At 35.1% G+C, this 17,546-nt stretch overlaps 1 protein-coding gene across 4 annotated transcripts in view; it reads right to left on the bottom strand.

The window, feature by feature from the left end:
• astn1 (astrotactin 1) overlaps nt 1–17,546 on the bottom strand; it is a 433,021-nt gene that overhangs the window by 45,753 nt on the left and 369,722 nt on the right. For all 4 annotated transcript variants that reach the window (XM_056477943.1, XM_056477951.1, XM_056477959.1 and 1 more), the window contains one exon: nt 1–117. This exon is cut by the window's left edge and continues 16 nt beyond it. In XM_056477943.1, coding sequence (XP_056333918.1) covers nt 1–117 — 117 coding nt within the window. The remainder of the gene's footprint in view (nt 118–17,546) is intronic.

The raw sequence follows: 17,546 nt of genomic DNA, 5'->3' as shown, positions 1-17,546 counted from the left end.
GCTCCAGGCAGCGGATGATCAAGGAGATTGAAGACAGAGGATCGGGAATGTCCCCAAGCATCACACATGGGGATTTGGCCCCCGACATGATGTCATCCACAAAACTCAACATAGTTTCTGTAAAACAACAACAACATTTTGTTTAACTTGTACACTACAATATATAAATGGTCACACTCAGGTACATTCAGAAATACTCAGGTAGTCCATTCTGATCTCAATTTTTGTTTTAAAGTCTGGGTACACACTATAAGACTTTTTACATTTTGTAAGATTTTTTAAATATTAGAGAACACAAACATGGGGACAAGAAATAAATCCTAGATTTCACAGTTTGCTTCTATAGTTTGTGATGTGCCCAGTGGTGTAAAATGACATTACAAATACTCAAATTGGTCACACTTTACAATAAGGTTCATTAGTTAATGCTAATTAATGCTGTGTGTTAACATTAGTTAATGAAAATACAGTTGTTCATTGTTAGTTCATGTTAATTCACGGTACATTAACTAATGTTAACAAGCATAGACTTGGATGTAAATAATGCATTAGTAAATGTTCGATTATAATTAATTAATTTTTATTTTATTTATTTTATTTAAAATTATTTAATTTTATTTTATTTATATGTGAATGGCAAAATAATTTAACATTTAAAAACATCCTTAAAGAAAAACGGCTAAAAATCTCTTGAGACTTAAAAGTGACATTGGCATACAAATTAACATTTATGCTTGTTACGTTCCCCAACACAGCGTACTTTCAGGTTTTGTGTCTGCGTTTCTGTCTGTATGTTTCTTTTTATGATTTTTAAAATTATCTAAATTATTTAAATTATTTAAATGATCATTTATTCATTGTAAATGTTTTTCTTTCACTGTACAAATGTCTGTTGATTGTGCTTGTCTGTTTGCATTTTCTTTCAGCTTGCTTTCTGACTGGATATTATTCAGTTGCATTTGATAATCTCCGGCTTGTACACTATACATGTTTGTCCTTGGAGTTCCCCCCACACATCAGAATTTCTAGACGTAAAGATTAATTGTGTTGAATGTTTAGGATTTGCAATTGGAGCATCCCCAATGTTCCCCCAATGTTTAAAGCATATATATTTTATGTCTTATGTCATATTTTATGTCTTTTATGTCTTATGTCTATATTAAGGCATAAGACATAAAGACATATTTTATATTACGTGTGCCCAGACAAAGTCACCAATAATGTAAAAAATCCAGTTTCAATTTACTATAATCTTCTATGTGAAGCTGCTTTGACACAATCTACTGTATATTGTAAAAGCGCTACAGAAATAAAGATGAGTTGAATTGAATTGTATTGAATTTCAAGCTTCTTTAATCAATTTTGGTTAATGATATGTCATTAGCAGGGCCAGACAGAATCTGTGGATGTTTTATATAATTTTATATAATTTATAAAAAATAAATAAATTTGAATTTGTTCGGAATAATTTCCGTCTAGGAATTGTAACCTTTACATTGATTTCTATTTTTATACATACATATTTTATTTAAAGAGCCCTTATTATACAATAAAAAGGGTCATATTTTGGTTGTAAGGGTCTCCAACAACAGGCAGATATGCATACAAGGTCATAAAACACTTTTATTGTCTCATAATACGTATTTATTTTTAACTAAGTATCCCAGTGACTCCCATATGTATCGTTCAGCGATTAATTCGTTCCCAAACCCCTCCTTAGCACGATGCTAATCTGCACTGATTGGACCGATGACCCAGTTTTTTGCGATTGGTCGACAGCGTTCAGTGCGAGAGAAATGCCCACCACGGCTTTTCAGTATTGAAGTAGTCAGAGTGCATAGTGTATGCGTGAGCATACCTGTCAACACTCTCGTATTTCCCAGGAGTCGCCCGTATTTTAGACCCATCTAACATCACCCTCCCGATTTGTTATTTCTCCAGGAAATCCTTTTCGGATCCTTCCTTTAACAAACGGCCAACTAATTCCCTGTTGTAAGCATGTAGATTGCTGAAGCACTTGTTAGAGGGAACATAGCACTGGCTGGGGCTATAATGCTGAGGTATTTTTGCAAAAATAAACCTCAACCACTGATTCTTCACAGTTTCATCGTTTGTTCATCTGCACACTTCCAATGATTTCCAGCAGAGCACAGCGTTTTCACGACATGATTTAACCGACATCTGCTACAGTGTTCTCTTCAGTGTTGCCCGATGCTGCTGACTGATTCCACCAAAAACCGATCCAACAAGTTTTTACCCGCACAATCAAATTCAAAACCACCCAATCCAGCAACACTGGTTCTTTTCCTCCTTTTTCTTTTTCTTGCTATTGTGTTTGTGGGCAGGGCAGGGGGTTTAAAATTTTCCCGGGTTTGTGCGCGCACAAATGGGAGGGGCTTAAGTTTCGTATTGACGTCACGCCGAAACGTGTAAAGACTCGTTATCACGATGATTCATTTGAAGCACTAAGAGTCGACTCTGTTATAGATGAATCAATAGTTTTAAACACTGTGCACTTACAGATTTAAGCCTTAGCTTGAAATTTCTCTTCACTTACAGCTGTGTTACACACTGTATGCAAGCTCATTTTTAAAAAGCCATAATAGGGGCTCTTTAAGGTTTTAAATCAGTTAGAACCACTCGTTTGGTAAACAAATCTACAGTAGGTCTCTCATATAATCCATCCATTAAAAGACATAGAAAATATTACTTTGCAAATTTTATTGTCCAACAATTATCTAAACATTTCTATGTTATTTATTAATATAACAAATACATATTAAAAACTGAACAAAAATACATACATTTATATACAGATAATAAATTGAATGACAAGTTCATTCTGCTGTGGAGTTTTCTGCTGATTTCTGAGGGCGCAGATTCCATGCAGGCCTACTCATTAGAAGACAACCATGAGCCATCAGCAAAACAGCCAATCTTCTCAGGAAAGCCTCTGCAATGGGAAAACTTAACTATGTTTTTTGTACATGAGGATTTCCCTCAATCCAGCCTGACTCTGACCTGCTGCTATAAAAACAAGTGTCTCCCTTCTAGAAGCTTCTAGAGATGGAGACCCTGTGGTTTGGGCATTTCGATCGGAAGAGATGCTCGTGGTTTGATTTCACATAAGACGCGTGACTGTCAGCCATCTAAAACCATATAAAGAGCCCATACAGAAATCTCCGGTGAGCCTGATGTACTTTGCCGTTCCTATTAAGAAGCGGACGGGACAACTGTTTGCCCAGCTGTCCTGCATGCGTCACAGGACATGAGCATGGGGGCCTCGTGTGCCTTTCACAGCAAAGAGAAAACTCCCGCCTGGGGATGGGGAAGCTTTTAAAAGCAGTGGTCGCCCTGCTTGTCTTCCTGGAGGCCTCCTCTTCAAAAAATACCAGTGAACATGATGCCAGGATAAACGTGGAGGGGAAAAGTGTGTGTGTGTGCGTGATTATGTGCTTGCTGTCACCAGTAAGTATTTACAGTGCTTGCGGAGAAGAACATGTGCTAGGATATTAATGAAAAGTGACATTGTGAGGGACTGAAGCACTTCGGGTCATATTTATCCAGTCATATATAGTTCTGCAAACTCCAGCACCTCTGTTTAATGTTTTTAAGGTGAAATGTTGTAAAAGGGTAATCCAACTTTGATGTGTGTGGAAAATTTCGCAAGCGTGCTTTTATGAGATATTAAATCGCTTGTCGTTTATGATGTGAGGAACACATGAGCGTTTTAAGATTATTTACGTTCGGGAAAAATACTGAATGGGAAAAGTGATGTAGGAAGTTCCTTAGCCATTCACTTTATAGAGTGGAGGAACTATGACGTCACCTTGTAGGCTAATCGACTGCTAGCATAAAACTGGTTCCCTCAATAAATTCCCTATAGAATTTTCCCATAGGCTTTTCGAAGTTTGCAAATAATAAGCTCTGTGTTCAAACACTGTTCATTACACTTACACACTTTGTCCAGCCAGATAATCCTCACATGAAAATACAACTTTTCGCACTTTTGGATCTTAAATGCAAACGCAAGAATTGAAAAGCTAGCATTAGGCTATAAACAGACTACAGTGTCTTCGGGCGCTCGCCTGTGACGTCAGCACCACCCTGCTGCAGACAACTTTTCAAGCTTATTTTTAGAAATATGGTCTATGACAAACATTTAATCTCTCGGTTTATTACATTATAATCCACGCGATATATTATAAACAAATAAATATGCAAAACACATCTGTATAGACCCACGTGCCTTTTGAATAGTTTTTTTAATGTGCTTTATGGTTGTTGTAAAAGTGTTTGTATAAATGTGCCTACATAGTATTATCATAGTGCTCGCGTGCACACAGCCTGCTTACCTTAGTAACAGACAACAGAAATGAGGTGTGAGGGACAAGTCTATATGCCTGCAGGTTCCATCATGGACACAGAACAACATTCAGTATTCTTTTTTTTGTCACGAAGTACAGCAAAAAGCAGCCTATACAGTCACATATGCTATCAATTTTAAGGAGGAGTGTAAATATTGCAGTTATGACAGAGTTAAATGTGTTCAGGTGAAGAAAACAAATGACGAAAAATCAATTGATCACGTTAAAGTGACAGTTAATATGTATGTATTTTTACACATTTATTTACACGTTTGCATTACTGAGCGCAGGAAAGAGACAGGCTGCACTGCTAAGCAGTATCTCCATAATATCTTTTAGTTAAAATAAAAGATCAACAAATCAATCTGGCTTAAGTCTTTCCAAGTGAAGGCACAACCTACACACAATATGAATTCCCAATTAGAAAATATTACAAACTATAAAATACTATTCATGAAAATACTTAAAACACAGACAAATCCAAATGCACGACGCAAGCGGGCTACGTTCCACACCAGTTCAGCTCGATGACATATAATGTCTCCGATACCGCCTGTAGTCCCATTTAGTAACTTGATAGCAACCGACTTTTTAAAGAACCTAACCAAATAAAAAAATCAAGAGTGTGATGTAACTGATGTGTTTTATGTCATAGAATAAAACGTGAAAGATCTTGAGTTTGTGTTAGCCATGAACCTTATTTAAGCGATTTAACCGAAATCCCATTCAAAACACCTATTGACTTTGGGACAAGGGAACCGTAACCGTAAAATGCTAAAGATGATCTCCCTCAGTCATCTTTCAATCAAGCAAGTTTCTCGTGTCAGCCCAATGGTTGTTTGGCAACATCACCAACCAGAGCGAGAGGTGGCAGTAACGCATCAAAAACTTTGTTATCGACCACTGTAAAACAGAAAGAAGAAGAAACTGTCATTCTTCTAATGTAGAAATTTCTTCATTACTGATCGCCAAAGCTGTTTCAGTAACCGAAGAGGTCTCCGGTGCACAGAAATGCACAATAGGTGGTTGGCGCTGACAAGCAGTTCTACACGCGGTGTGTTTGGCAACCCCCCATATGGGAGTCCAGGGTCGTAACACCCATTGTCGCTATCGTTAGCTTAAAAGATTTCCGGCATCAACAGCAGTAGGCGTCACTGTCATTTCCTGACACAGGCTTGACCCAAACGCAATTCGGATTCCTTGGCCACAGCCACACTTTCCCATTTTAGCCGACAACCTAGGCTAACGACTATCTTGTTCTGTACCTCACCTCAAGATACCATAGTAACGGGTGCGCATGCTTTCGCGCTTTCTGCTATGACGTGGAGCGTGAGGTGCACTCAAAGCTACGCTGCATGAATTTTTAATTAGCCTACATTAGTAAGTTAATTTTGTTACGATATGAACTTAATCCTAGGAAAGACAAAAATAAATAAATAAAATTAAGACCTTTGTAATGAAATTCAAGACTTTGTATAGCAAATTCAAGGCTATTAAGGCCTTAATTTGAGATGATCAAATTTAAGACTTTTTCAATGCTTTTAAGACCCTGCGGGTTCTATGACGTGGCATCTTTGAGTTTTCAGAATTAATTCATGGAAAAGACTTAGTTCAAACCAATCAACAGTCTTCGGATCTATACAATGCATTTTGATGAAGTTGTACCTCATTCATCAACAGAGCACCTATTGTGAATGAGGTGCAACAGCATTGATATGCATGATATACTGTAGCTTTGTAAACTGTTTTTACCTGTTACAGTGTTCAGAGAAACGCCATGTTGTGTTGCCAACCATAATTAAAACAAGTGGAAAAAGAAGAATTGTTCGGAGACATGGGTCGTCAGTGTTGCGCTTATAAATGACCTGCAACGAAGGTTTTGTTTTAATTTTTCCTGCGATGAGAGCACCGATTGCATGTGGACATGTGTTGATTACAGTGGTCTGCTAACACGTGACAAATATGTTTGTAAGGAACTTTTTTACCCCAAAGCTTTTTGCATATGGAAATGGTGAAATCCAGATTTGCCACTTGCCTCCTTTTCAAAAAGACGCGACTCCAGTCCATGTTGATTGTCCTGTCTCTATAGATTTGGTAAGTGTGTGATCAATGTTCTTTGTTTATGTTTGTTCAGATAACAAAGTTAATTAGTATTGTCAGCAGTACTCTTTCAGTTTTTAAAGACATACCTTAGTCAAAATGATTTAGTTATTAAGTTTACAGTATGTTAATATCACTACAATATTATGGACTGAAAGATCTACTGTAAATGCTGCTCTCTAAATGTAAACATCTTAATCAAACTATTACCGTTGTGTAGAATTTTTGCCACATTTTGTGACAGGATAGGATCTGCACCTACCGAGTCTCTGCATCTACTGAGAAATGTGGAAGTTTTTTTTTTCTCCCATTCGGCATGCAGTATCAAAAATTCCATTAAAACTACACTCTTCTAGCAGTTCCTCGCATCCAATATCTCGTTAGTCAGGGGAGGCATGCATAAAATGTTCCTGAATAAAAGTGAAAGTGCCAAATTGCAGTTAAAGTTGACAAATTAAAAATAAAATACACCCAAAATTACATGAAGGGTCATGACCCTTTAAGTGACTTTGGCTTGGTTGTTGGTGGCAGACAGGTTGATCTGAGTATTTCATAAGCCATTGGTCTGCTGAGATTCTCATGCATAACCATCTCTAGGATATGCAGATAAAGGTCTGAAAACATCCACTGAGTGAAAATGTGTTGTTGATCCCAGAGGTCAATAGTGCAAACAAACAGAAAAAACCCACTTGTTACAACCAAGGTCTGCTGCACAGCATCTCTGAAGACTACACATCTACAAAAGCACACTCCTAACTCCAGTCAGTAAGAACATGGAAACTGAGGCTACTATTCACATAGGATTTCCAAAAATACACAATAAGAGACTGAAGAAAGGTTGCCTCGTCTCATGAGTATCAACTTCTGCCAAAACATTAAAATGGTGGAGTCACTATTGGGTGTAAACAACATTAAAGCATTGATCCGTCCTGACTTATATCAAGAATTCAGGAGGTGGCTGATGTAATGTGTGGGAGATTTTCTGTCTTAGTACCAACTGAACATTATTTAACAGCATAGTCTACCTGAGCACCGTTTCAGACAGTGTCCATCCCTTTATGTTGTCTGCGTTATAATAAACCCCTCCAAAAAAGAGGCACTTTTTTGTAACCTCAGATTTGAAAGTGTACCTTTTAGGTTCGTGCACATGACAGTAATCATAGAAAAAAAGAAAAAAATGTAATATATGCTAAAGAAATTCTATTGCAACTGAAGAGAGAACAGAACCATTTATGGGGGTATTGGGTCAGTACGGACCTTTAAAATGTAACGAATGAGGAAGTAAATAACATCATGGACCCGGTACTGGGTCCCAGAGTTTAGGAGGGTTATTTGTTAAAAATAAATAAGTTAACTTAACTCCGTATTGTCCCAACATAAATTGATTGTGAGCAACCCAACATTTTGTACACTGTATGTAACCTGCATCAAAAATCCCCATCACATGGCTCTATACTTGATTCTGATTGGTTAATCATGACATTCTGAGGTTTGTTATTCCTCAATACTAGCAGTTAATACATCTTGCCTGTTTTATATCCACTTTATATGCTGTTCAACATTCATTTAAACTTTAATTTCAACATTACTTCATGTATAAAAAAGGGTTTTCAAGCATGATGTTTAATTAAAGAGCTAGTAAAATATTTGATCTCAGTGGCATAATGTACATGTAGCCAGTTGTTATTGCAGAACAGCTGCTGATAAGCATGCTGGGTATTGTTCTGCAATAACAGTGGCTGGCCAGTTGGCATTTCTGTGTGGAGTTTGCTCTCTCCGTATTGGCATGGGCTTTCTTCCGGGTGCTCCCGTTTACCCCACAGTCTAAAGACATGCGCTACATGTGAATTTATGTAAGCTAAATTGGCCATAGTGTATGTGTGTGTGTGTATGGGTGTTTCCCAATACTGCGTAAAACATATGCCGGAATAGTTGGTGGTTCATTCCTCTTTGGCGACCTCTGAAATAGAGACGAAGCTCAGGGAAAATTAATGAATTAATGGAAAATACTTTTATTGAACACAATTATTAGAGCAAAATAGTATTTATTGAATAATTACATTTAGGAAAAAAATAAACAAAACACACCAGGTCCTATAAAGGTTCTAATAAGTTGCGAAAAAAATGCATTGACAGGTTTCAATAGATACACCATTAAAATCTACAGAAATGACAAAAGACCACAGACTTTTTTATTATATTTGGGGCCTTTTCTTGACACATTAAGTCTGTTAGACTTTAATGCTTGATTATTTCATATAACAATTGTTATTTGTTACTTTCTCTTATTTTATGTTATTTTTTACTTCAATGTTTTATCACATTTTTAAATGTAATATATTTTTATGGGTAACACTTTATTTTGATGGTCCATTTGAGCATTAGTAGACTGTCTACTTAATATCTTCTGAAACTGCTCCTTCAACAGACATTTAACTGACTATAAGAAACTTTGCAAGTACATGTCAACTTACACTAACAGTCTACTTATAATCTAATGAGAATTAGTTGGCATGTAGATTCAATGTAGCTTAAAGTCAACAAACAGACCATGAAAAAGTGTGACCTTTTTCTGAATAATTTTGGAACATTATTATATATATATTAATAATATTAATATATATATATATATATATATATATATATATATATATATATATATATATATATATATATATATATATATATATATATATATATATATACATATATATATATATATATATATATATACATATATATATATATATATATATACATATATATATATATATATATACATATATATATATATATATATATATATATATATACATATATATATATATATATATATATATATATATATATATATATATATATATATATATATATATATATATATATATATATATATATATATATATATATATATATAATTTTTATTTACTATTACAATCAACCAATGCGACTATCTTTATGTAACATCAATATGGGAAATGTTTTGACAAAATTTGTGACAATTACACCATGTATGGATGGGTGGTGGGGGTTGTTTATTTAGTTTTTTTAATTATTATTGTTATTATTATTTTTTATTTTGCCAATTGTTTTAAAAAAATGATACTCTTTGTATTCTTACAATCTTAATGTTATGTATAGTTTAAAAAACCATACTTATAAAAAAATATTGATTGAGGAACATTTAATGAAATTATTATTTATTAAAATATTTACTTTATGCAAAAAAAGAAAAGGAAAAAATTTATTGAAATATGAAAATTGCAGCTTTGTCATGGCAGGAATAATTGCTATTTTCAAATCTATTTTTCTATAGATTCAGTTTGACCTTGGAATCAATGTATTTCTTAGATGAAGCACTGAAGTGGAAATTTTAGGACAGGAAATTTATAATAATAACAATTTAATTTAATAAAAAATAGTTCTTTGGATAGGAAGATAAATCTTACATCTTGCTCTGAAGTTACATTATGTTGACTGCACTAACTGTATCAGTAGAAGAGTTCAGTATCCTTTTTTCTTTTCTATTAAAGCTAATATAAAACTTTATTTTCTCATGTTTATTCCCTCCATTTTAAATGCCGTCATTGTCTGGCATGCAAACTTAGTTCCCTACAGCAAAAAGTCTGTAGAAAAAAGGCTTCCAATAAAACGTCCATATAACTAAAGCCATCAGTAACTGAGTGCAGGGTTTCCATAAGACACTGCAGCAAATGTGTTCTTTGACACTTTAACTCTCTTTGACAAATGTGAATGTGAAAATAATAATAAACCAAATAAAAAAATAATAATAAAATAAAAATACCTATCAAGACATCCCCACCTCTTTATCAATCTAAAGCTCTTTCTGACAATGGTTACAACACAGGTGTCTGGAAAATATGGCCGAATTTATGCTCTTTCATCATGTTCCATCCTCATGCCTCAATCCCATTTTTCAAGGGGAAAGACCAAGGTTGACATGACCACACTATGATGCCTGGCTGCCCTCTGTTCAACTTTCATGGGCTTTGACCAAAAACCCTCTCTGATTCTCATTACAGCAGGCATTAGGTTCCCAACCTATCCAAGAGAACTTGCAAGATATTTTGAGGAGATCCACCCATTACATTAACACTAGAACTACCGAGGTGATCATTTTGATCGGTTTTTAAATTTTATAATGTAATAACTTTGTTCAAATAAAACCCATATAACTATAATACCATGACTTTTTCTAAATTTCTTTGTAGCTTTGCTATTTTAAAAGTGCAGTAGGTGATCTGCCAAAATGCTACGTGTTAGCATAATATCTTTGAAACACTGCACCCCCCGCCCCCCTGCTGTCCAAAGCCACGCCTACTAAAATTATGAATGCGCACCCTAAATATGACAGTAGATAACTCACTAGATCATGTCACTCGCCAGTTAGAAAACTTTATAGTACTTTATAATACTACAATTCTGAATAAAAAACTGTATTATGCCACGTTTTCACTTGTGTAGCAAGCAAAACTTGTCATAATGTGCAATATTTCATGCATGCAAGGATCGCTGGTCTCACTCTCTCACGTACTTTGTCCTAAAGTGCTACTGTTTGCTTAGTGGTTGGCTGGTGGGGTGCAGGAATTACTACTAAGTCATCCTTACATGCTATTCCAGACCAAATATTCAAAGTAGCATGGTAAACAATACACAGTAGGGACCACATCACAGGTTGTCATTGTTCAAAAATGAATCAATGTGAATATAAAACTAACTTCAGCTAAGTAAAGCAGGCTAGGCAGAATAGCGCTATTTACTTTTGTTTTGTTGTTAAACTAAATAAAAATCTACATTATCGATCCTGTAAAAGGTCCCTTATGAAATTGAAAATAGTCTTTTGGCGGAAGATTTCAGTGGCTGAACAACACTTCTGTGCATATAACCCATTCGTAAAACAACAAAATCTACATCAGCTTTGCGTGACTAAAATAGTTTTAAAACAGAACATTACCTGTCTAAAAGAAATATTTCACCCATGGTGTCATCCTTCCTCCAGCGTGCAGCTGACTTGATCCAGCATTTGTTTTTACCGCTGTCACTCTCATGTCCACGTAAACGCGGTGTGTCTCCATGCAGAAATGGCTGATCTGCGTGAACGGGTGTGCAGATGTACAAAAAATCTACATTTGTTGACAGACAGTTTGGGCTACTTATCAGAATTATGGGAATTATCGGCCCAACAAATTTTAATTTGATCTTTTAGTCTTATGCCTTACCTTTTTTTTAATCATTACTATTGGAATGTGAAGAGACTTTCAACCAGCACGACAAAAATGTTTCTGAAGACAATCACTTATTGCACCTTTAAGTAAAGACGACAAGAAACATAAATGAAAATTGTCCTTGTCCTTTTTTCCTCTATCATGACATACTGTACATCAAACTGAAATGGTTTCTAAAATGAGAAATAAATGTAGGGCGGTGCATGATTTTGTTCTTTGGGAACAGAGGCCCAAGTGCATTTGTGAGAAAATCTGCCTGAATGCATTTGTGAGAAAATCAAAAAAAGAAAATCTAATGAATCTCAGAAAAGGACGACTGTCTCGTAATCATAACGAACAGATATGCAGCTGATTGCATTAGATTTTTTATTTGTTCAAGTTTTACATGCAGATAGACTGCAATTATTTGAGAAATTTGATTTATATGATTTACACTATTTAACATTTAACACTACTGGGTTTTTGCTCAAATTCAAAGCTCAAAGCTTTTGCTTTCAGTTTGCTTGTGAATCAAGGGATTGTTTGCAAAGCAGATCATGTTTGTTTGCAAAATGCTGGATTTGATTGTAAAGTATTGGCACAGATTTCACTCCATATGTGATGTCAGCTGCTAGTGAAAAATCCGGTAAACCTTTGAATCCCATGTAAACATGGTTTTACTGATTTGCATGTAAACACACAAAGACGATTTATGAAATAATCTTTTTTTTTTTTAGAGTTGTCCATTTATTATGTGCATGTAAATGCACAAATATTCTAACTTTTTACAACCCAATGTAAGAATGTTGGATTGCCCCATTATTTTCAGTAAATACATAGTGTATTGCGTACAGAGCAAACAGGTCTGTGGATGATGCAGTAAATATGGGACTACATTACGTTCTGCAACACCTAGACAGACCAGGGACCTATGTGAGGATCTTGTTTGTTGACTTCAGCTCGGTGTTTAACACTATCATCCCAAAACTTCTCCTGCCTAAATTAACTCAGCTTTCTGTGCCCACCTCTGTCTGTCAGTGGATCAACAGCTTCCTAACGGACAGGCAGCAGCTGGTGAAGCTGGGAAAATTCTCATTCAATATCCGCACAATCAGCACTGGTGCCCCCCAGGGGTGTGTCCTCTCCCCACTGCTCTTCTCCCTGTACACGAATGACTGCACATCAAAAGACTCCTCTGTGAAGTTCTTGAAGTTTGCAGACGACACCACACTTATCGGCCTCATTCAGGACGGTGATGAGTCTGCTTACAGACAGGAGGTTAAGGAGTTGGCTGTCTGGTGCAGTCACAACAACCTGGAGCTCAACACGCTCAAAACAGTGGAGATGATAGTGGACTTCAGGAGAAACCCCCCTGCTCTCCCCCCACTCAGAACAGAACCGCCAGACACAGAAACAGTTTCTTCCCTCAGGCAATCCATCTCATGAACACTTGATGATAATAATTGTGGAACCAACATCACTACTTGCCATACACTTTTATACACATATACACTTATTTAACAACACACTTTACATGCCAATTTGCACATAACAGCTGCACATATAACGTTGTATATAGTAATAAACACGTACTGTACATACACTTGTCAATCTGTATATTTGCACTCACTACTTCTATTTTTTTTAAAATATATTTATTATCTGTTTTTTGTCCTGTCTCTGTTATCCTGTTGCACTGTAGAAGCTTTGTCACGAAAACAAATTCCTCGTATGTGTGAACATACCTGGCAATAAAGCTCTTTCTGATTCTGATTCTGATTCTGGTGTAGAAAATACTGTTTATGGATCACAAATGGTCCAAAACTTGTTGTTTGTTCACATACAACTTTTCTATTTTCAAAAGTTGGTCTAAATATTCATGGATTGGAAAAGAGGTAAACTTGTCAAAAGTTCTTCAGATCCACATGCCAGACATGTGATCGTGTGAGATCAGTAGATAAAGGTATATTAATGTCAGTTCTTGGTAAGCTAAATAGTTTTAAAAAAAGAAAGCTATTTAGCTTGCTTGTGTATGCCTGCTTTTCTGCATGCAGAAAGTAATACATGCATATGGTGTGATTTGCATTACACTGATGGGAGATAAACTGAACTGAAGTTCAACATTGACATTTAGACTAAACTAAATTAACTATTAACTAGTTGCTACACCAGCATTCTACACTCATCTCCTCTCTGTTTGAACTGCTGGAACGTTCCACAATTTAAAGTATATTGTGTCTTTAGTCTTTTTAGACTTTTTTCTTCATCCTAATCTGCTTCATCTCAATCTAGATTGTAAAAAGTGCTATAGAAATAAAGACTAACTGAATTGAAAAAATATGGTGTGTGACTATATGTTTGGGAATACCCTGTTCTAGTATGACCCCATTCATGGATTGAAAAACGTGAAATATTATTATATTTTGATTTATCTGGAAAAAACATTAAACTTAAAAGCATTTATTGTTATAAACAGATGTTGGTATGACCAAAAGATACAGAGTGCATAAAATTTTCATTGGTTCAAGGTTCTCTCAACATGCGAGCCAAAGACAACATTTCTCAATCCCCTTCTACATTCAACCTGAGAAAAATCAATTCCTTGATGTATGTATCAGATTTGTACATTACTACAACAAGATAAATCAACTGTGGATCAAAAGTGAACATAAACTCTGACCAAAATACATGTGCCAATGGTAAATATTGCGTACAAAAATATTTATTTCACCTATGAAATACTGAGGATTTCATTAAAAAAACATACAGAAGAAATAGCTGTGAAGTGGATTCATGTGAGCTGTTAGTGTTTTGAGCCTAAAGCTTTCCACAATGTCTGCCATATGTCTCCCCTAAACTAATTTGTTGCTGCTTACACACATAGACATGACCGTTTCTCCCCTGCGGTGAAGTAGGAAGCTGAAATGTGCTCAAAACATGCCATAGCAGAGGACAGAGAGAAAGCATGAAGAGAAAGACAGAGAGAGGCAGGCCGAAAGAAATGAAGGAAGGAATGAAGAAACTGAGAAAAGAGATGTTAAAGATTTAGGGAAGTATAGGAAAAGCAGGAGGGTAGAAGCAAGAACAGGAGGGAAAGGTGAGAAAAATTAGGCAATTAGAAAGAAAGAAGGAAAGAAAGAGAAAGAAAGAAAAAAAGAACAAAGAAAGAAAGAAAGTAAAGAGAAAGAGAGAGAGAGAGTGAGAGAGACAGAGAGAGAGAGAGAGAGAGAGAGAAAGAAAGAAAGAAAGAAAGACAAGCAAGAAAATAATGGAGAAACAAAAATGGAGAAAAGGAAAGAAGTAAATTTCTCTGACGCTTGGTGACATTTAAAAAAAAATTAATGTAAATTAAATTAAATGACGTTTATATGACCACACAAAAATGAGAAGAAAATAAAAGAAAAAAACAAAATAAAACAAAAATGTTACATTCCATGCGTGTTTGGTGTACATTGTTTCTTTCATTCAGTGTCAGATTAACTGATTTGTTCTTTGGTTAGTGAATATTATGATTTTGTATATGATTCTGTGTGAAATATATGCTGACATCTATCTTAGAATTTCAGTTTTATGTGCCCTGTTTAAAGGCAAGTGCGTGCAGGTGTTTTGAGCTGCTTAAGAACGACTTTTGTAATTCTTTGTTTATCTAAATATTTTAACCCAGGCTCATTCTGAATACGTACCCCTGTATACATGTCTGGAGAGCGCAAAATACATCCCAGGGGGTAAATTTTTTTTGAAGTTTTTGTTTTCGCGAATCCACCAGAGGTCGCTGTGTATGCTTTTTGAGATCTCAAATTTCTCTCGTGTGCATCATTTTCGCTTGATCTTCTCACGTGTATCCACCAGAGGCCGCTGTCGACTGACTGCCCGACCGATCTCACCCTGCATGTGTTCCCTAAACCCAACCAATAGTGTTTTATTAAAGTAATCCAGAAAAATTGCCTGATTTTTCCCACGTTTTCAGATCTTACCACATTCTCACCCTGTCATTTACTTATTTTATTTTTTTGCCTTTCGTTTTTTTTACCTGGTTTCTGGAACCCTTCTTTACCAAACTCAAACCCCGTCATCACGGTAAACTCCCATCTGCATCTTAAGTCCGCCGACATACGTGGCGAGCCACTGGGTAAACTGGTAACAGCGGAAAAACCCTCCACATGGAGGTAAGAAGTCAGCTGTTAAGCGCGGAAAGGAATGGCATCATACTGCCCCATAGCGTTTGTTTTAAAGACAAAATACATACTTCTGGGTACATAATTTGCAATCTCCAGAAATGTTTATAGGTCTACATAGCAAAAAAAAACACAAAAAAAACAGAATCCGTAGTGTTCGTTTGAAAGACAAAATGCAGCCATACGTACCTCTTGCTACATAATTCGTGCTCTCCAGAAATGTATACAGGGGTACATATTCACAGTAAGCTGGGTTGAAATATTTGATATTTTGTTCTTTCTTTTGTTTTTGGTATTAGAACAGCTTGTGATTTTGTTAGAGATTGCTTGGAGAGTTTTGCAACCTTTTGTTTATTTACTGTTTTTACACTGTTAACCCTAGCTGTAGATTATGTAACTTTAAAATATTATTTTATAGATTATATAACTTTAAAATAGCCATTGTCTTGTTGTAATGAATAGAGATAGTATTTTACTATAAAATGAGTAGCATTTGTATGAAATTGTGTAGTGCAAAGAATAAATCACAGTGCACATTAGTAACTGTGACAATAAATGAGTGTGCGCAACAAACAACTGTATAAGTCCAAAATGAGATAACCATGTGACATTAATTGTATACGTGAACAAAAACAGTTTGGGAATATTTTTGTGCAACCAAGAGTCTGCATTTTAAACATTAAAATAGCGTTACACGCAATAAAAAAAAAAGTTTATGTCCACTAACAACAATGGAGATGTCGCTTGCTGTCATGTCTGTTTCGGACGTCAAAAGGCACATTCTCTGCAAAAAAAGGAGAGCCATCATGGACAAATGGAAGAATAAAGTAAGAAAGACTTTGAGGGATGCTGGAAAATGATATTTAAATCAAAGAGGAGAACAAAAACCAGGGAAAAGTCCACCGAGTGGAAGAACCGTATATATGTGATGTGATCTCCGTCTCTCAGAATGCACAGAGGAGTGCTAAACAGCACCAAAACAGTTACGCTACCAAAATAAACCACACACCACATATAATAAAGTTGTATCAATGCATTTTCCCCGCCACTCCTGTGTAAACTACGGCAAGCTGAGTTTATTTGTTTATATTTTTATTTATATCGTGAGATGGCGGAGCGCGAAAACAAGTAGTATATACACAGGTGCGCTGTGCCAGCTTTTCTAATAAACAACAATATATTGCCATGAGGGTATATTTATTGATGTATTTATTTATTTTATTGTTAATAATTGATTGTAATTGACTGTACTGTAAGGTATATGTATTGTACACTGTTCACACTGTATTTTGTATTTTCTGTTTTTAAATAATAATAATAATAATAATAATAATAATAATAATAATAATAATAATAATAATAATAATAATAATAATAATAATAATAATAATAATAATAATAATAATAATAATAAACTTAAAATAAATGCTTAATATTAACCTGAAGTTTCTATTACTGTATTAAAACTAAGATAAAGCAATCAGATCTTTAGTGGTTTAAAGTGAGATGATGAATTGAAATTATACTGTTCTTCCACACTTGAAAAATAGAAATCATTATTATTATCAGTATTTTTAATACTGACACTGAAAAATGTTATCTCCTCAGAATTAAGAAGCTTTTGTTGTCTATCTTCAAGTAAATTAAAATTTATAATATAATGTTCACAATCCAAATGA

Source organism: Danio aesculapii, chromosome 2, assembly GCF_903798145.1.
Source record: "Danio aesculapii chromosome 2, fDanAes4.1, whole genome shotgun sequence".
Taxonomy (NCBI): Eukaryota; Metazoa; Chordata; class Actinopteri; order Cypriniformes; family Danionidae; genus Danio; species Danio aesculapii.
Note: the sequence above shows the minus strand (reverse complement) of the source record. Positions and strands in the feature narration are given on the sequence as shown.